The 20,415-nt window shown below is 39.1% G+C and overlaps 1 protein-coding gene and 1 long non-coding RNA gene across 4 annotated transcripts in view; one reads left to right on the top strand and one right to left on the bottom strand.

Annotated features, from left to right (window-relative positions):
- Positions 1-1,868: 1,868 nt before the first annotated feature.
- The window catches only part of LOC118159706 (Golgi phosphoprotein 3-like), a 58,699-nt gene continuing 40,152 nt past the window's right edge, over positions 1,869-20,415 (bottom strand). For all 3 annotated transcript variants that reach the window (XM_035314270.1, XM_035314269.1, XM_035314271.1), the window contains 2 exons: positions 15,800-15,914; positions 1,869-5,784 (listed from right to left, as the gene is read on the bottom strand). In XM_035314270.1, coding sequence (XP_035170161.1) covers positions 5,360-5,784; positions 15,800-15,914 — 540 coding nt within the window. In that variant the 3' untranslated portion in view covers positions 1,869-5,359. The remainder of the gene's footprint in view (positions 5,785-15,799; positions 15,915-20,415) is intronic.
- LOC118159709 overlaps positions 16,855-20,415 on the top strand; it is a 22,140-nt gene continuing 18,579 nt past the window's right edge. Inside the window, exon 1 of the long non-coding RNA XR_004747214.1 lies at positions 16,855-16,865. This is a non-coding gene — a long non-coding RNA (uncharacterized LOC118159709). The remainder of the gene's footprint in view (positions 16,866-20,415) is intronic.

Below are 20,415 nucleotides of genomic sequence, written 5' to 3'. Positions count from 1 at the left end.
TGCTGCAGATGTATTTTGGAAATCTCTTTGAAAATCAAAAACAAATTGATAATATAGCTTTACTAGGTGTTGAGTGTTCTGGTATGGTATTGTGTTAAGCTTTGTCCAGCGTTCAAAATTCCTTTTTTGCTATGACCTACACGGCTGTAGTAATCCATGTAATATGAGGGTGGAACCTTACTCTTGTAATCTTAAATATTTCCTTTAAAAAGTACATTCAGGAAATGGGCAGTGAAAAAGGACTTTGCCACCCAAGATTTTTCTTAACAATGGTATATTCCTGCTTTCCTTCTTGTAACAGTGATACAGTACTTAGTGCACTGAAGTCTTGGCTATCATTAAGGACTTATTCAGTGATACAGAGAAACATAATACACTTTATCATTATTAACTGAAATAGCCAAAGGATAGAGGGGAGAGAAGCTGTCACTCATACCATGATGATAACTTATCCTACAGCTAAGCCTTTGGACTGCCAGTTGCTCCTCACAGAGATGACCAGTTACTGCCTCAGTAGACACCCAGGAAACACCACAGAACAGGCTGGGAAAGGCACTTTACATAATGAATCACCTAGCATTACCCTTTCCTCACCAAGAGGTACCACCCATAGTAAAACATTACAGAAGTATGAATTCCGCACTGCCATGGGTGCCAGAATCAGAGCAGGCCTTAGTGATGGTAACAAATTTAAATACAGGTCTTTGGGAGGGACCCCAGCCTCTAATAACTTGGGGTCGAGGGAATGCTTGTGTCTCCACAGGTCACGGACCAAGATGGGTACCAGCAAGGGGGTAAGGCCATGGTTGGCCTCCTCCTCACAATCGCCGCTGTCATCGGTTATTGCCAGCCCTGGGTCTCCATCCAACCATGCCACAACATCGGGGTCACCCTCACCAACATGTCAGGACAAGAAGTGATGTGCCTATCCCTGGCTAGTGCTAACGACCCCTTTACGACACATCTGGTGGGGATCCTGGCAGATAACAAAGATTGGACTGTCTACTTGCTGCGAGCGCCCCTAGAGCCACAAGAGTTAGATATCCTGGGAAGTGTAACAGCCACATCATGTGTAAGGTTCAATTACATGGGCAAAAACCAAACCATGAAACAAATTGTCAATGTCACACTTGCTCCTTATCACAACGTATCTCTTTGGTGTAATTATACAAAACTATAATAGTTCCTTGTGCCAGGACCAGCTCTGCTCGGCTGTGGGATCTACTGTGGAACGGACACCCCTAGGTGCACCCCGAGCATTTTCCTCGGAGGGGTCTCCACTCTCAGCCGCTCACCACGGGAGTAGACGTGGACCTCCTGAAGCCACGGACAAATTATCCTAAGTGATATTTTCTTGTGGTATGAATGAAAAGTGAAAGAGGCCTCTTTGCGTGAGTGTGTGATTGTGCTGTGTGAGTGAGAAGTAGCATTGCGGCAAAGCACCATCCCTAGCGCTTAGTGACTTGTTGATTGATGTAGATTCTAGTAGGCATGCTACTTTACAATCATAATTGTATGTGATTTTCGCCCTGTTGGTTATTGTAATGTTTGCAGTGTTTGATAGAAAATATATAGAAAGCATTTGGTTGATTGTAAATAAAAAGGGGGAATTGTGGGAAAGGAATTTGCAGGTGGCTTTGTGCTGTTTCCCACGTCCTTGTATTAGAGATAATGAGGAAACGAGCTAGAGACAAGTGCATGGAGAAGATAGACCAATTATAAGTTGTTATCGGCGCGTGCTGTAGTTAGTTGCCTATATATACTCTGTGAGAACCTGCAATAAAGGAGGACGATTATACTCGCATCGAGGTTGCATCGTTACTCTGGTCCGTTTCCCTTTCCAACAACAATTTACCACTTGGAGGTCATAGCTTGAAAGGGTACTTTATTTTGTTTCAGTACAGATTCAGTCCAGTTCACAGAGATCATGGTTAATACATATTTTTACTTTGTAGGAGAAATGGGCATGAACACATGAGCACTCGGTCACCAGTCTTTTATAGCCAATTTATGCAACTTTCACCTCGAAAGCATCATGCATGGCACAGAGTTTTCACTAACACCTCATATATGAGCACTGTAAAGTCATCTCTAGAAACACAGGAAGATGTAAATCTCAAGGACCGTAAAATTAAACGTATACGTCTATGCCATTTGTGGATTTATCCTTCAAAATCCTGTTTTTGAGATTAACTTGGAAGTTTGTTTTAGAAGAATGAGTCCCTGAATAATACTTATTCTCCCTTGAAGTTCAGGTTCTTCAGGCTATAGATAGTAATCTTTACTTCAAACAGCCAGAGATGGACTCACAGCAGCCAAAACTGTCTTAAAATCTGGATCTATGAGTTGCAGCAGCAGCTAATATGAAGAAGGGTACATGAATCTCAGCAGAACAATTTCCCATGTTCAACCACGTTATTAGAACCTGAAACACCAATGAAGGTAAGGATGTTTGCTAAATCAATCCCTGTTAACATACCAAATTTACCTTCATCTTCATTGTTAGACTTAAGGTCTAGTAGCATCTGTGAGGCTTTGTTGTGTTTTTTTATTGTTTTTGTTTGTTTATTTGTTTTTTAAAAGCACATTGGACTTGAAGACTCCAAAAGCTCTTCTATTTCACACACACAGAGGTTTATATCAGGTGGTCTAGCAAAAGGTACCATCGCTCTTCACAAACCACTTGTTATTTACATCAAACCTATCATAGGGTTCTTTGATATACCTAATACAAACTCCATGACACAGGTTCTACCTTGAAGGAAAAGAAAACTGATAAATATTGTAGGGAGTTATCTTCTATCTGGAGGGTGGAAATCTCTCTCTAGAGATGGCTAAAGACTGATGATATTTTAAAATATGTTGGCTCTAAGGGAGACAAAACCCCTGTATCTTCTACAACCTAACATGAAACCCAGCAGGAACATAAATACAGAATGAAGATGAGAGGACAGAAGGGACTATGAAAAGATACTGTCAGTCTGAAGCACATTTCAAGGATAGCTTTTCAAAGCTGTTTTAAAAATTTTGTGCACTCAACTTACTTCTGAATACTTCACTATTTCTCTGACCTTTCTAACTGTTTTTTTCTCCTCTCAAAGAGGTACAGAAAATAAAACATCATGAGACAACGAAAGCAGTGAGTTACCATATACTATCAAGTACAAAAAGTATTCTGTAAGCTGTCAAATATAAGAGCAACATGGCAACTTTCATTTTTCCTCCATTTAAAACAACCATGTTTTGAAAAAAAATAAATGCCCAAGCTGAAAGTTTATGCCCAAGCTCTTCAAAGTTTTAAACACAGCATCTTACAACTGAGAAAACAATTTCTTTTTATTTGTAAACCAGAGTTTGAAATACCTTAAAATATACTTTTAATTTCATTTTTCTAAAGAAACAGCATTTAAGAACTGAAAGAACAGCGTGACATTAAATGTTAAGGACCATATTTTAAAAAACCTTTATTAAAAAAGTTTACTTAGGTATGATGATGATTTAAGTTGTATTTTAAAGTCAACTACTTAAGCATATAAACAATACAAACTGAGGTGCAAAATCAGAAGTCCAGTCACAGATGAGGCTGTAGAGTTGTGCTCAAGATAGAAGAGGTCTACCCATGGTGGGCACAGTTGCATGCTCATACACTAATTCAGTCTGTCTTGGTCACAAACCCTGCAGATCCGAGAAACTCTGCTGATTAGGTCAGTTTGATCTACTTAACATAAACTCGCCCTTTCTAATAAGAAGGATATTAACTAAAGCCTTCAGTTAAGCAATAAAACCTTTCTAATTAGCAACAAAAAATAAAAATGACATTCTTGCTCTGTTTTAGGCACTTTCAAGATCATAGTTTATTTACTGTAGGTAAAAAGCTAGTATACAGATTAAGGGATCTTTTAAATTTCAACTCTACAGTTATACACCATCTAGTATTTTTGCTCTGAATATTAACAAATAAAGTTTCTAAACACCTGTAAGCCCCACTGTAAATCTGTGTTATAAGGAAAAAAAATATATAAATCAACGCTTAATTTGTTCAATGCATAATATTTACACTGTAAAGCCAATGGGAGATGTAACAAGCAGTGGTAAAGAGGCAATACATTTTAAAAAGCCAGTTTTTTTTATATATATATATATTTTTACAAGTGTGTTAATCAGCATAATTGTATGTAAAAATTAAAATATAGTATAGTGTCCCATTACAGAAATCTTAATAATCTGAACTATAGTCATTACTTGCTAACCATTTACATGCAACACCTGCTAGGACTGACTGTTTTTAAGATGTAAAATAGATTATGACTTTTAAAAGACAAAAATTAACTTGTATAGAAACAAAATTAAAAACTGCACTCAAGAATTGCACTGGTCACAAGCCTCTTCCGTAGAGGAGGGGAAGAAAAAAATGACAGAAAGTGGTCTCTTTCCATACACTAATTATCAAAAGCAATGCATAGACAGAGAATACCTGGATGGCAAACTCTGTAGATGCTGGAAACAAACAGCTTTCACATACATACTCTTTATAAGAGGCCTTTCTTTCCACCAAATGGCAATGACTGATAACAAGGGGCACCAGGTATACAACTACATAGCTATTGCAAAATACTAAGATGGGGCAGTTGTTAATGTACAACTTGAACTGGATTTACAATATAATGGAATGTATCCCATCCCAAAACTGGTTTATGAAACAATTGGACCTTTCTACACTAGCTTTGTGACTCAGCTACCATTCTAATGAAAATATAAGTCCACAAGAGACTTACATGAAAAGTAAAATTTATGGGGTTTTAACTATTGACAAAGCTGTTAAATGGAATTTCTGCTTTTAAAGTAATTTTGTTAGATATAATTGAAACAACATTTGTGTATAAAATGCCCTGACAGACACTTCGACATGGAGCTTTGGTGATTTTTTAAAAAGGCCCTTTTTGATCTGTTATGAATTGTATTGCAGAAGTATTGATGCATGCACACATCTGTGTCAGCTGAGACTAGTGATCCAATTGCATGCATGTTTCCTCGAGGTGCTTTCCATGTTAAACCACTTCAATAACAATAAGATGAAAAATACAGTAACAAATATTTCAGATAACTCAAATTAAAAAGGAAATTGAAAGGCAATATGGCAGTAAAACCTTTTTCTGTTGTTTTAAATAGGAAGGTCTCTTGTACCAACAGAATCCTGTATACAGATGCACAGAGAAAGAGGGAATACACCACTTATAATTTCATTAAACAAGAGCCAATTCATGTGAGAAGGTACAAATTACAGAAAACATGAATAGACAATAGAAGAGAAACAATTGGTTTACATGAAAGAAAAGAGAATACTTCAGTCTGATTACAGTTATTTTGTGAAAGCTGCTACAACAGCCCACAGAACCTCATTCGTGTTGGCTTTCATACATTCAACCTCAGGGTCTAAATCCAGAAGCTGCCGCACTCTCTTTGTGGCTAAATCATACTGCTCATCCAAAAGGGGGGCAAAAGCGTTCTCCAGAACATCTGAAGCATGGGCTAAATAAACGAGTGCCAACAAGCGCTTGTCCATGCGGTGGGGGTCATTCACCCATTTGTCAAGAACTGCTTCTTGAACCTTCTTGATGAGGCGCTGTTTGATATTGTTGTTGGTGAGAGGGTGTGTAGTCATGTCAAAAAGAAGGAAGTTCTGTTTCTCTGTTGTCAGTACACCTTTTTCCACTAGATTTTTAGCTAACCGTTCACGGACATTTCGTAACTGGTAGTGCAACTTTAATGGGTTCCATGTTTCACCTAAAAAAAGCAAACGAAATAGCCAACAGTCAGGCAAAATCTAAGCTGTACTGCTACAGGAATTTTCTCCCCTCCCGTGGTGCAGAATGAGCTGTCAAATTCATATAGCTGACTATTACAGTAAGTTAGCGCGCTCATGTCAGCATTTCTCTGATCTCTGACCCATCTAGATACATGCATAGAGACTGAGACCATGTGAGCATCTCTGAGGAGTTTCACTGTGCATTTAAACTTGGGATGAAACACTAGCTAAGCCATGTCTTGAGCAAAGATATGACAAACAAGCACTCCTGTACTGAAGAAAAATTAGCCATGAAAACTTTTTTATTTTTAAACTGTAACCATAAAAATTAAAAAAGATTTAAAAAGCATCTCCTCCAGCCTTGTCTGCTCAGCCTTTGTCAATTCAGGAACTGGAAGAATCACAGAATCATCTAGGTTGGAAGAGACCTCCAAGATCACTGAGTCCAACCTCTGATGTAGCACTAACAAGTCCTCCACTAAACCATATCATTAAGCTTAAAGTCTAAACGTTTTTTAAAGACCTCCAGGGATGGTGACTCAACCATTTCCCTGGGCAGCCCATTCCAATGCCTAACAACCCTTTCGGTAAAGAAGTTCTTCCTAATATCCAACCTAAATCTCCCCTGGAGGAACTTTAGCCCATTCCCCCTTGTCCTGTCACCAGGCATGTGGGAGAATAGACCAACCCCCACCTCGCTACAGCCTCCTTTAAGGTACCTGTAGAGTGTGATAAGGTCGCCCCTGAGCCTCCTCTTCTCCAGACTGAACAATCCCAGCTCCCTCAGCCGCTCCTCGTAAGACTTGTAAGCATCATTGCTATTCTTTCTGTCACAAAGACAAGCTAATGCACACCTATCCCATATGCTCTCCTAATTTTTCTTATTTCTTCAGGTTTATGCTCTTCTTTCCACTTCTGCTCCCTCCAAGGTGAAACAGACATGCACCATGTGAGTGTGGGTGGATGGATGTACATAAGAGCACTCGTGTTGAGAGGGGCTTTGATGTTTCTATGAAAATTATTTCTAATGCTTTGTTATGGCAGGACAAATGGGCACTTCAGAGCACGTGTATGCACTTAAAGGAATTTTAAAAGCACAAAATAATACACCAGCAGCTACTGATAAAGTTGTTAAGCACTGAGAAATCCTTATTTGATTAGATGTTTACTTCAGCTAAAGTTTTTAGGTCCAGCTTACCTCAGTATTTACTTTAAGTATTAAAATCTCCTCCTGATATTAAACAGTCTATGTGCTTTAAGAGGGGCAAGGGAAGAAACAGCATTAAGTATTTCTTATGGAGAAGTGTTTTTTTCCATAAACAATATGACAACTTCTATAGCAACTTGTATTTTAGAAAGCTTTTTTTTTTTTAATCTTTGGTTATCTTTTAATACTACTACTTTTAAAAACAAAACAAAACAAAAAACAGATGAATTTAAGGTTTCTCTCATTGCAATGGAAGGTGACAAACTGCATCTAAGTAAAGCCAGGTTAAATACACAAATGAGGTAACACCAACTGCATAGTGAAAGGTAAAGAAACTACCCAGGCCTGAACTATTTAAGTCCCTATAGGTCCTACACCTCACTGAGGTGTGATTTCCCAGCTTGACCACAAATGAAACTATCATATGCCAGCCACCACCTCCCCCAAAAAAGGCAGTCTCCTTATAGTGTTTCACATAGTAGAGGTTATTTCCTAGATGCTTCAAAATTTGTCAGGTGAATGCATCTATATGATAATAAAAATCAGTACTGTGGTGACACCTTGTGACCAATCTCCACCATTACACAGATGTAACATTTATTTCATCTGCAGGAAGACCTGACATTTTGATCCAAACTTCTATATTCCCTATACTTGCTTCCCTTAAAGGTGATCTTATAAACAAGAACAGCCTGGAAAATATAGCCTCAAATGTCCATACAAATATTTCTGTGATGGCTTTGAACTCGTATGTACTGGACCTTTAAGCAGTATTCTTTGCATCTCTGATAATTATGGCTGGAATAGCTATTTTCCAGGATCCACCCCTAAAGTAAAACTCTAAAAGAATTTACAGAAAGAAAAAAAATTCTTCACAGGGCAGTTCTCTTAACCATGGGAAATGCAAAGAACCCTAATGCCATCAAAGAACTAGCATTTAAATACCCATGGGCAAGTAAAAAGTATTGATCCAAGTCTCAGTCACAGCACTAATGATCATAATCTTCCCAGAGACAAAGCTTAGCAGGCTCGTGCCTCAAGGAAACCTACATTGTTCATTCATTAGTTGAACTTTTTTGAATCAGTACTAACTTTATGTGCTCTTCCCTGGGAGACAAAGCCAGTGCAAATTATATATTTGGCTGGAGGAAAAGAATTGCTTTTGCAAGCTGTAAAAGTGGAGTAGAGCTGAGCAAGAACAGACTAGACTGCAGGGATGTGCAGCAGCAATGCCCCCTACTGACAAGAAATGTTTCGTTCTCTCTCTGACAAACTCATGGAACAAGAAGGAAGGAACGGCAAGAACACAGTATGAACTGTGCAAGAAAATATTAAAGTACAAGGAAGGCTGTTTCAGGTGGTACAGGACAAATGGGAAGAACATAATGAAAACAAGAAGGCAGAGAAAGCTGGAGAGGTTTTGCTCACTTTTGAAACTCATTTATCTGTTATTAAAAATAACAAATATATTCAGATGAACAACTTCAAGTCTCATTGCCCCAAAGTTATGTTACTGACAAAATAGTGATTCCCTCCCCACTACTGCTCATGCAACTGAAGTACAGCTCTGATCTACTCCAGGGAAGCTGCATTTTGTGTTTTGTAAAAATAGCCAAGCCTTGGTAATACATTTTGGCTACAGAAAAAATAAAATAAAATAAAATAAAATAAAATAAAATAAAATAAAATAAAATAAAATAAAATAAAATAAAATAAAATAAAAAAGCTTTTGGCCACTGATCTCTTCAGTTTAATTTATGCAGTTTAATTTATTTCAGTTTTCTTTCCTTTATCGAAAAAGCTGTGCACAAAGTGCTCATCTTGAAGCCTTTGTTTTGAACAACTAGAAATTCATATATATTCAACATATATTCTAATGTTGTTACATTTCTCTAGTTAATGGAAAAACAGAACTCCTCTCTATTGTTTCTTTATGATTGATGGTTGAATTTTCACCCTCAATTTTTACATAGGAACAGTGAGCTCTTTATCTTCTTTCCTTATCAAAAAGCTCTCAATACTGAATCCATATGATTATATTCTGTGAAATGTGTTTATTTGATTCGTGTCAGTATGGAACAATGCTAGGGCCGCATGATGAAATATAAGCTCCTATTTAAGAAAAACAGAGTGATTAGTGTACATAGTTCTTGTATCATGCAAAGGAATGATCCAGCAATTTGTGTAAATAGAGGGTTTGAAGGGCGAACACTGAGACTCTAGTCTGGGAGATAAGAGGACCAAGGAGTTTTTTTTAGGAAACTGCAGACTTTTGCATGGGACGCTGCACAAGCCTCTGATAACCAGCAAAGAGATCCACCAAATAAGGAGAAAGGGGGAGTTGAAGGACGACCGAAGGACAAAGCCTGGGAGGAAGTCTACGAGCCTTCAGCACAAGAGACCCCCAGAAAGACCACCAGAGACTGCTACGCATGCGTCCAGAGAGGGTTTGGATTCCAGGAACTAATTATAATAACCCCGCCTTTTCTAGGAATAGTGATGAATATGTATTAGTCTAGGAGCATAAAAATCAGACACCTGATGTAACAGGTGTGCGTCCTGGTAGAGCAGAGACTCCCGGTGCACCCAGCGCTGTTTGCTTGCCTCTATTCGCTTAATAAATCACAAAAATCCTATTTGGGACTTAATCATTTATCACAATTGGGGGCTCGTCCGGGATGGTCTTGGTTCCTGAATTCTGACTGGATCTAGGAGGGGTGCCCCACCATTTGGTGGCTCCTGTTCGAGTCAGGTCGGGACTAACACCATCCTGAACCTGAATAAAGGCAAGCAAAGAATTTGATTTTTTTATGAGCTCCCTTGCCGGCTGCAGCATTGTATTTTGCCCGTAATTCTGCGCGCGAAGATCCGAACGAAGACGACGGAGTCGTGAGTATTTGAAGTGTGTACCGTTCGGTTGGGTGGGATTCGGTTGCCTGTGTGTGTAAGAGTGTGACTGAGACGGAACCTAGTTCCGAAGCGAGTGTGGAGGTCTTCTAACCGCGGTTCCAATCTCCCGCGAGGGACTTGGCCGGTGAAGGACCGAAGTGATTCCTATAGGATTCGTGGGTGGGTGATAGGTCCTAAACCCCCTGCAAGACACTCTTACCGGGTAGCCAAGGGCTGTAGGAATTGCCATAGTAAAATTCCTAGATGGGTCAGACAAAATTGAAGACCCGGGACCAGAGAAAAGGGAGCAAATTAAAAATGGTTCAGTACTATGTGATAAAATGGTCAAATCAGGATATCCAATAATTAATAAGGACCTAGAACCTGTGGAGTCAAGACCTTTGAGTCCATCACGGTCAGCTCAGGCTTGTGAGCTGTATGCTCTATGTAGAGCCCTGGAACTATTAAAGGGGAAAAGTGGGGCTATATTTACAGCATGTTGAACTGAATGAACTCCCTGTGTCTGAATCACTACCAGAAAGCAGTGTTGTACAACAAAAACTGGAAGTTTCTCCAAAGATGTTGCCACTAAATTAATAATATTAATTAATAAAATATAATTGATTAAAAAGTACTCATCTACTGCCATGAAATACTGTTACTATTAAACTTTATGTTCTGGTTTGGAGACAAAAAGGAATATAGTTAAGGCATGAGCATGTGATTTTCTGTTTCCTTAAGGTGGTGAGCTTTAATTCTATTCATGCTAAGTCTCAGTGAGACATACCAGCATCCTTGTGGACCCACTCATTTTAATGCTGTAAAATCGTGGGTCAGATGATTCAAAGCCTTAATGCAATGTACTCAAGTAGGGGAAAGGTGAATTGGTATCATTTATTTTAAAAAGTCATATGGTGGATTTGGATTTGTTTGTTTGTTTCTAAGTTTGTACTAATATAAAAATCATGAGCACGCTTGTTGAAAAGTGAAAGTTATTCTTATGTAAGTGCATTTACTCTATTTTTGAACAAACAGAAGTATCAAATACTTGTTTAAATATTAAGTTGGTGTTTTGAGCCTGCAAAATTTAATATTGGCTTTAAAACTCTGCTTTCATAAGTACCATTTATTATATCACTATATTTCTGATGTTTGCATAATCATAAAAGGACCTCAAAACTTGAATACACAGACTGAAATAAAAGCTGAGAGCCTTGAATATGTCAGTGTGCTATATAGTGGCCTTTGAGGACTGTCATGATAACCCTTTTACATTACATTACAAAGTTAATGTTTTAGTCCTAAACTTTCAGGACCTCTTAGTACAGAAGAAAGCTTTATACAATTACTGATGTAAATTTATTGAAAAATATATATTTTTGTGTCCAGTTGTATTATTCAAGTGTTCCTTTGTATCAATTTATGTATGCTTCTGTTGTGGTTTAACCCGGCCGGCAGCTAAACACCACACAGCCGTTCGCTCATCCTCCCCCCTCTATGGGATAGGGGAGAGAAACGAGAAAAACTGAAGCCTGCGGGTTGAGATAGAGACAGTTTATTGGGACAGAAAATAATAATAATGATGTGTACGGAGCGGGTGGTGCATGGTGCACTTGCTTGCTATCCGCTGACCGATGCCCAGCCTGTCCCCAGGTGGCTGGCCCCCCCACCCCGGCTAGCCACCCCTATGCATTGTTTAGCATGACATCAGATGGTATGGAATACCCCTTTGGCCAGTTTGGGTCTGCTGTCCTGGGTCTGTCCCCTCCCAGCTCCTGCTGCACCCCCAGCCTGCCTGCTGGCAGGACAGAGTGAGGAGCTGAAAAGTCCTTGGCTTAGTGTAAGCACTGCTCTGCAGCAATTAAAACATCAGTGTGTTATCAACATTAGTCTCATTCTAAATTCAAAACATAGCACTCTACCAGCTACTGGGAGGAAAATTAATTCTATCCTAACTAAACCAGGACAGCTTCTAAAACAAAGAAGGAAGAGTAGGGGTGTGAAACCTAGGAAAAGATAGATAAAGTATGCTATGTTTTTTAATTTTTTTTGATCGATGGACGGAAGGTCCTTGCATCTGTCCGTGCAGGAGAAAAAGCGACAAACAGATCTAGAAGACAGATCTGGGAGAAACTCAGTTAAAGGAAGAGCACAAGTCATGGAAAAATAAATAAATAAATAAAAATAAAAAATTACAGCACCAATTACTGGGAAGGGCCCTACACTCTAATAACTTGGGGGCCGAGGTTGTGCTTGTGTTTTAACAGAAGCCGGTCCTAGATGGATGTCAGCACCATGAGTCTGTCTGGCCGTCTCATCATCTGCCTTAACATGATCACAGCACCCTCCTCTGTGGTTTGGACTCCAGCTCAAACAAAAAACAACGTCTGGGAGTGTCCGGCTGGCATATGCAGGACCCAAAAACAAGGACTCCAGGAGCTGGAGGGGCAGCCAAACCCCCCCCCCTGCCTGGGCAGCACTCAGTACCTGCCTTTCCCAGGGATGTGGTTACAAAGTTTGTTAAAGATAGAATTAGTATGCCTGGTAGTTTTTCTCTGTGTTTTAGTTTGTGTTAATCGTGCTTTCTTAATTTGTGTTAATCATGCTTTTTTATGTTAAAGAAGGGGGAGATGTGGGAGTGTGGCCATGGGGGTCGACAAGCCCCATGGTTGGTGATATCATCAGGAATGTAAAGAGTTTGGAGAAGGGAACAAAGAGGGGTGATTCAGAAAATGCCTTGCTGTTTTGGGTTGCTTGTTCTCCGGAATGGTGGTAAAAATGTTATTAGAACACTTAATACCTAGATATGGGATAGTCCAGTACATTGATTCTGATCAGGGCACACACTTTACTTCTAAAATAATAAAATTATTATGTCAATAATTAGGCTTTCAGTGGGAATACCACACTCCGTGGCACCCACAAAGCTCGGGGAAAGTAGAAAGAATGAATCAAACAATAAAACAACAATTGGCTAAGTTAATGATCGAGACACAAATGCCCTGGACGAAATGCTTACTTTTAAATATTAGAACTAAACTACACACTGAGACTGGATTATCACCATGTGAAATGTTATATGGCCTTATTCTCAAGGGATGCCCTTAGGGAACGATGTAGTTGAGGATCGTAGTATCCAGAAATATATAATTACCATTGGTAGAAGATTAAAAGAGCTAAGAGAAACTGGGATGATGGCTCAGACACCACCTTTAGGATTTGCGATTCACCAGTTAAAACCAGGAGATAGGGTTCTAATAAAAACATGGCAAGAAGAAAACTTATCTCCCCTCTGGGAAGGACCTTTTCTTGTTTTATTAAAAAGAAAACCGATATTTATTAACTGCTATCTATTAGCTGTTATCTGTTAACAAGGAAACAGCTGTGAGAACTGCTGAAAAAGGATGGACATGTATCGAGAGGTCCAGTGGAAGAGTGGAAAGTAACATCGGAACCAGGAGAAACTAAACTAACAGATGGACTTGAAGAAGCTTTCATCAGAGTATAAGCTAAGTTGCTGTGGGAATTTTATTGTAATTACTCCTTTATTGTAATTACTCCAAATTTATTGTAATTACTCCTGTAAAATTAGTAAACAAAGAACCTCTTGAATAGATACCTACTAAGAGAAGAGATTTATCAATAACAGGGATCAGTTAAGCGTTATCCCCTGAAGGTACCGAGAAGGTACATCTGCAGTGTACACCCCTTTAAGATTAGGGAAGAGGGCAAGACCGGATAGGGAACTGGTGCTGCGGCTGGGAAGGTCTGCCAAGGGCTGCAACCCCTTCGGGCTGTGACCGCCGAGCACTATGGCTCTTACCGGACCTCTTCTAGTCCTACTTGGGGTGAGTTTCTTGGCCCAAGCTATGGCCAACAACTGCAGTCAACTAGAAAAGGATGCTTGAGCTCCCAGACATTGGTGTATCATACTGTCTATGACTGTAAAGGCCAGAAAAGAGGAAGCTGCATTTTTAACCTAACTCAGTATGCTCTATGCAGAGAAATTAATTGGAACAAGTGAAATTGTAACCACCCTGAATACCTCAGTGTCAATAACCTTTGATGCCTGTGATATTATAGATGAAGACCCATATACTGATTGTGGAAGCCTGAGCTGGAAGAGATATAGTAACCAGCCCAAGTACATTTGTCCTAGAAAGGGTAAAACAGTGACTTCTACGTGTTACACTGATTGGATAAGAGATTATCCATGGGACCGGAGTTATCATTACTGCGGACCCTCAAATTGGGGTTGTGCTTGTTGGAGTACGGATCCTGGGGCTATAGGACCCCAATAGATATGCTTAATAGAATAATCAGGTTGCAAGCTGTAGTAGAAATAGTTGTGAATAAAACCAGAGATGCACTCGGATTAATTGCAAAACAAAATACCAAGATGGGAACTGCTTTGTATCAAAATTGCTTAGCTTTAGATTATTTGCTAGCACAAGAAGGAGGAGTCTGTGGAAAATTTAACCTTAAGTAACTGCTGTTTAGATATTGATGATGAAGGAAAAGCTGTGAATGAACTTGTAAAAAGAAATGAAGAAAATTGCACATGTCCCAGTTCAAATTTGGAATGAAATCAATTTAAGAAAATTATGGAGGGACTTTATGGGTAGTGGTTGGCTTACTAGAATCAGGATAGTGTTATTGGGAATATGTGGAGGGTTGTTTAATAATTCAATAATTCCATGTTTAATACCCTGTTTTACCTGACTAATACACTCGGTTATACAAGGAATGCAAATATCTGTGGTACGTGTTGACCCAGAACCAGGGTAAGGGAAAACCCATTCCCTGATGATAATAAAAACAAAAGAGGATCCAAAATTGGTACCAATTTGGCAAGTATTGACTCGATTGAATAATAATAATAAAAAAACACGAATCAATACCATGAAAAAAAAAGAAATGGGGGATTGTGAAATGTGTTTATTTGATTTGTGTCAGTATGGAACAATGCTAGGGCCGCATGATGAAATATAAGCTCCTATTTAAGAAAAACAGAGTGATTAGTGTACATAGTTCTTGTATCATGCAAAGGAATGATCCAGCAATTTGTGTAAATAGAGGGTTTGAAGGGCGAACACTGAGACTCTAGTCTGGGAGATAAGAGGACCAAGGAGTTTTTTTTAGGAAACTGCAGACTTTTGCATGGGACGCTGCACAAGCCTCTGATAACCAGCAAAGAGATCCACCAAATAAGGAGAAAGGGGGAGTTGAAGGACGACCGAAGGACAAAGCCTGGGAGGAAGTCTATGAGCCTTCAGCACAAGAGACCCCCAGAAAGACCACCAGAGACTGCTACGCATGCGTCCAGAGAGGGTTTGGATTCCAGGAACTAATTATAATAACCCCGCCTTTTCTAGGAATAGTGATGAATATGTATTAGTCTAGGAGCATAAAAATCAGACACCTGATGTAACAGGTGTGCGTCCTGGTAGAGCAGAGACTCCCGGTGCACCCAGCGCTGTTTGCTTGCCTCTATTCGCTTAATAAATCACAAAAATCCTATTTGGGACTTAATCATTTATCACATATTCTAAACTTCTACTACCCCTCATTTGCAGTTACAGAGGAAGGCAGTTATACGTCTCCAGGGCACAGTCATGATTCACTTCAGATTCAGCAGAAGACATCTCTTCCATAGAGTTGATATGTTCTGACACTTCAATCTAGATCCTTTCTGTACCAACTGAAGTCAAAAGAAACAGTTACTTATGTTTGATTAAAGGCTACAATCAACAAGAGACTACTCTAGAGGACAGACTAATTACATTTTTGCATAATTTCTTCTCCAAAATCTTGCAGTGTAATCTCTAGTGATGCCATATTGAGTGGCATCACTAGAGATTACAAAAAAAAGCAAATATGTTATGTCCAAGGCTTACCACTAAGCAGTTCAATCCAATTTTGTACTGTTTCAGGAGGTTGGGTCTCTTTTATGTGTTTCAGAGCTTCATCAAGCAGAACATCCCCTGTAGAAGTATCTGACTTGCAAATCACCTACAACAGAACGAAACATAGCAGTTTCACTTAGTTCATATACCATAAACATCCAACAATAAAAAACAGGAAAAATAACTAAAATTATAGCATTCATACATGCTTAATACCTCTTTGTTTATATATACATATTTATAAGGAAGATAATCCACTGACCTGACTAGGTCCTTCATTTCCTCCTCAAAACAAAGTACACTACAGTGTTAAACTGATCTCTGATGGCACTCTATTTTATCGTTTCAAATCAATTTATTCAAAATACTGCAGTTAAACAATTAGGCCACATGAAACTGAGAAATCAGTTAGGAACTGGAAAAAACAGGAAAACTGGCTTTCTTCCATAGATCAATGTCAATACAACATCTGTAAGTTTTTCAGCTCTGAAGAACATGCTGACCAGTAATATTACGTTCCATTCACTAACAGTTCATATATATTAAGCAAAATCTGTACGTACAATAAATTACATTACATATTACAGGGGTTTATGTTTGCCATTTAATAAATTCTAAAATGATTTAATTGACTTATTTCCCCAGGAGAGCACAGGAGAAAGAAAATCATTCACAGGAATGTAAGAAAACTTAAGAACTTGAGTAACTGCTTGTTTACCAGTACAAGCAGTTATATAAACCATGTACAAATACCTTTTTTTTTTCTCTTGGTTAGAAAGATAACAGCACCAAGCTAAAAACATATGGATTTAATTAGCCCAATTCAATATAGTTTAATTATAAAAAAGACACACCCCCAAAAAGAAAACACTATTTCTTTAGGAAAATAATAATTACTACAGTACCAAAGCTGCTTATGAAAATAATGATTAAAACTGGCAATTCAAGTTGTTTGATAAGTTATCTTTTTACCTGATGCCTATAAAGTGCTAACAGGAAACAAAGAAAAAAACTTAACCACATCAAAACAACTCCACAAATAAAGGAGAAGCAGTAGGTAGAAAGTCTTATTTTTAGTAAAGCTTCCCAGTAATCAGAAAGATGCTTGTTACCAGCCAGTAAAAGCTTTAAGCTTTCCATTGAAATACATCCCAAGTTTAGTTCTGTAGTTATAATAATTATTGCTACAAATAGAAGAGAAGAATATATTCTCATAGAGTCTGTAGATAACACTGAACAGAAATGAGTTGCAGTGGTAGGACAGCTTCGTAATGGTAAGGTGAACCTTAACTGGAGATGCGTCCAAGGATGAGATGAAATCAGAAAAAAATGCATTTTTTTTGTATTACAAAAATGTATTACGGTCAGAGTGAAAAAACAAGGAACAAATATGAAAGATATAATAAATGACTGCATAATTCAGAATGGCAGAAAAAACATCTAGTAATTCTAGCAGTAAACTAAAAACCAAACAAATCAACAAAAGGCAAGTCTTTTGACAAAGGGAAAATTTCATTCTAAGCTATATTAACAGGAAAATTGTAGGAAAGATCTTAGTGAATACCTAGCAGGTTATAGCTAGAATATTATGTCCATTTTAGATAGCATTTAGATAGCATTTAGATAGCCAGGCAATAAAGCACTGTTTCTTATACTATGCTACAGTGAATATTCACTGTACAGATTCTTCCAATTATCCTTCCCCTGAAACAAAAGTATTTTGATTTATACTTCTCAATATTTCTTTTCCCCCTCCCTTTCTCAGCACATGGAGACAGGCAATAATGGTAGCTCAGCCACCTCTCTCCTATATTCACAGATCTGCTCTTTCTTGGACAAGGATTTATTGATCAACGTCTCTTGGTTAATTAAAGCACAAGAAGAGTAGGAAATTGAGTGGGTCGGGCATCTTGTGAATTGAATCATCACAGAAGACTAAGTATCCTCAAAGGGAATATTTGCATTTTTTAAATAGACGAGTTAAGATAGAGAAAGAAGCTAAGAGCCTGGTTCTTCAGATATGATGATCCTTAGCTCTATTAAGGAAGTCTTTCTTTATCCCAATTTTTCAGCAGTTTATCACATAATAACTTTGCCTGGTATCTGACTGCTAAGAACATTTCAATTAAAGAGAGTATTTATTTTGCATTTTCCACAATGAAGCTCTGCAATTAGGCAATGCTAAAAATGAAGCACCTCATGCATTGACTTTTTGAGTAAACTCTTCATAATTTAGTTTTAATAATAATTATAGAAAAAAATCATGCATGAATAACTCAGAATTATCAGTTATAAAATACTGAAGTTAATCCACCAATAATTTGTTGAGATTTCTTTTATTTCAAAAAACTAATTATTGGTTTTGCTTTCTGACATAGTAAGGCAACCATTTTCTATCTTCAATAACCACTAGTCTTAGAAATTGCTTTATTTACATACAAACCTCAGCTTTCATTTGTTTCCAGCAGTGTTACCATCAGTAGATACAACTCCAAAACAATGCAGTGATTATATACTATCAAGCCAAATTTACAAGGATGTTGCAACATAAAAACACATCCTATTGACTTTCAGAATTTTTACTGAAGCTTATCAAGTCTGTCTGCCAGTTTCTCCATTTCATTTGTCTCCAGCATTCAAGCATGTTTATATATCTGCACTACTGCCCAAAGAACTAGTTCTACCCTCCTCTTCTTCTCAGCTATTGCTTGCACCACACCTGATGACAAAACCAAGAAAATGATCCAAGTAAAAATTTAATGGATCAGATATGTGAATTAGTTTTCAACCAGAGTGATTACCTGACAAGGCTGCACGACCGTTAGTAAAAACCAAAGAGAGACTCAAAAAATAATAAGCTTCCTTGCAAAGACAGGACTACCCTTCTCAGCTGCAGCACCAACTGAAGTAAGTGAAAAAAAAAAAAAAAAAACACCAAACAACTCCTCCCTTCATACCATGGCTGGAAGATACAGAATTTTGAGTCACAAATCAGAGCTTTGAGTTTTCAGGAGCTTCTACCTTCCCACAAAGAAACATAGAATCATAGAATATCCCGAGTTGGAAGGGACCCATAAGGATCATCAAGTCCAACTCCTGGCACTGCACAGGTCTACCCAAAATTTAAACCATGTGACTAAGTGCACAGTCCAATTTCTTCTTAAATTCAGACAGGCTCGGTGAAGTGGCTACTTCACTGGGGAGCCTGTTCCAGTGCACAACCACCCTCTCGGTGAAGAACCTCCTCCTGATGTCCAGCCTAAACTTCCCCTGCCTCAGCTTGACACCATTCCCGTGGGTCCTATCACTGGTGTTTATGGAGAATAGGTCACCTGCCTCTCCACTCCCCCTCGCGAGGAAGTTGTAGACCGCAATGAGGTCCCCCCTCAGCCTCCTCTTCTCCAGGCTGAACAGGCCCAGTGACCTCAGCTGCTCCTCATATGTCTTCCCCTCTAGGCCCTTCACCATCTTTGTCGCCCTCCTCTGGACACTCTCCAACAGTTGAATGTCCTTTTTGTACTGTGGTGCTCAGAACTGCAAACAGTACTCGAGGTGAGGCTGCACCAGCGCAGAGTAGAGCGGGACAATCACTTCCCTCGACAGACTAGCGATGTTGTGCTTGATGCATCCCAGGATACTGTTGGCCCTCCTGGCTGCCAGGGCACACTGCTGGCTCATATTCAACTTGCTGTCAACCACAACCCCCAGATCCCTCTCTGCGGGGCTGCTCTCCAGTGTCTCGTCGCCCAGTCTGTACGTATAGCCAGGGTTGCCCCATCCCAGGTGCAGAACCCAGCACTTGCTCTTGTTAAAATTCATGTGGTTGGTGATTGCCCAGCTCTCAAACCTGTCCAGATCTCTCTGCAAGGCCTTTCCACCCTCATCCGAGTCCACAACTCCTCCAAGTTTAGTGTCGTCGGCAAATTTGCTCAAAACACCTTCTAGTTCTACATCCAAATCATTTATAAAAACATTGAAGAGGACTGGCACGAAAATGGAGCCTTGAGGGACCCCACTAGTGACCATCCGCAAGCCAGATGTGGCCCCATTTACCACAACACTTTGAGCCCTGCCCGTCAGCCAATTGCTCACCCATCGTATGATGTTTTTGTTAAGTTGTATGCTGGACATTTTGTCCAGTAGGATCCTATGGGAGACCGTGTCAAAAGCCTTGCTGAAGTCCAAAAAGATCACATCAGCTGGTTTCCCTTGATCAACTAGATGGGTGATCTTAAGTTCCAGAAAGGACCGGGGCAGGGCAGAAGAAGGGTTAGCTTGAGGTGCAGATGCTATATAAAGTGATATTGCTGCTGAAGCTCCACACCTCACTGAATTACAACCTTGTACACAACTAAACAGCTCATTCAATCACTAGCCATGGTATTTGACCTTGTTTTTTCCTGTGAATTTGTGGTGGTTTTACCGTGCTAGGCAGTTGAACACCACAACCGCACTCCCCCTCCTCAGATGAGGAGGGGAAAAGTAAAGGAAAGAACAACTCACGGGCTGAGATAAGGATGGTTTAATTAAAGAGGGGAAAATATATATATATATATAATTAAGGAAATATTATTATTAATTAAACAATTCAACTAAAGGGAAAAAGG

This window comes from Oxyura jamaicensis, unplaced genomic scaffold, assembly GCF_011077185.1.
Source record: "Oxyura jamaicensis isolate SHBP4307 breed ruddy duck unplaced genomic scaffold, BPBGC_Ojam_1.0 oxyUn_random_OJ71745, whole genome shotgun sequence".
NCBI lineage: Eukaryota > Metazoa > Chordata > Aves > Anseriformes > Anatidae > Oxyura > Oxyura jamaicensis.
The sequence above is the reverse complement of the archived record's forward strand: the minus strand, read 5'-3'. Positions and strand labels throughout refer to the sequence as shown.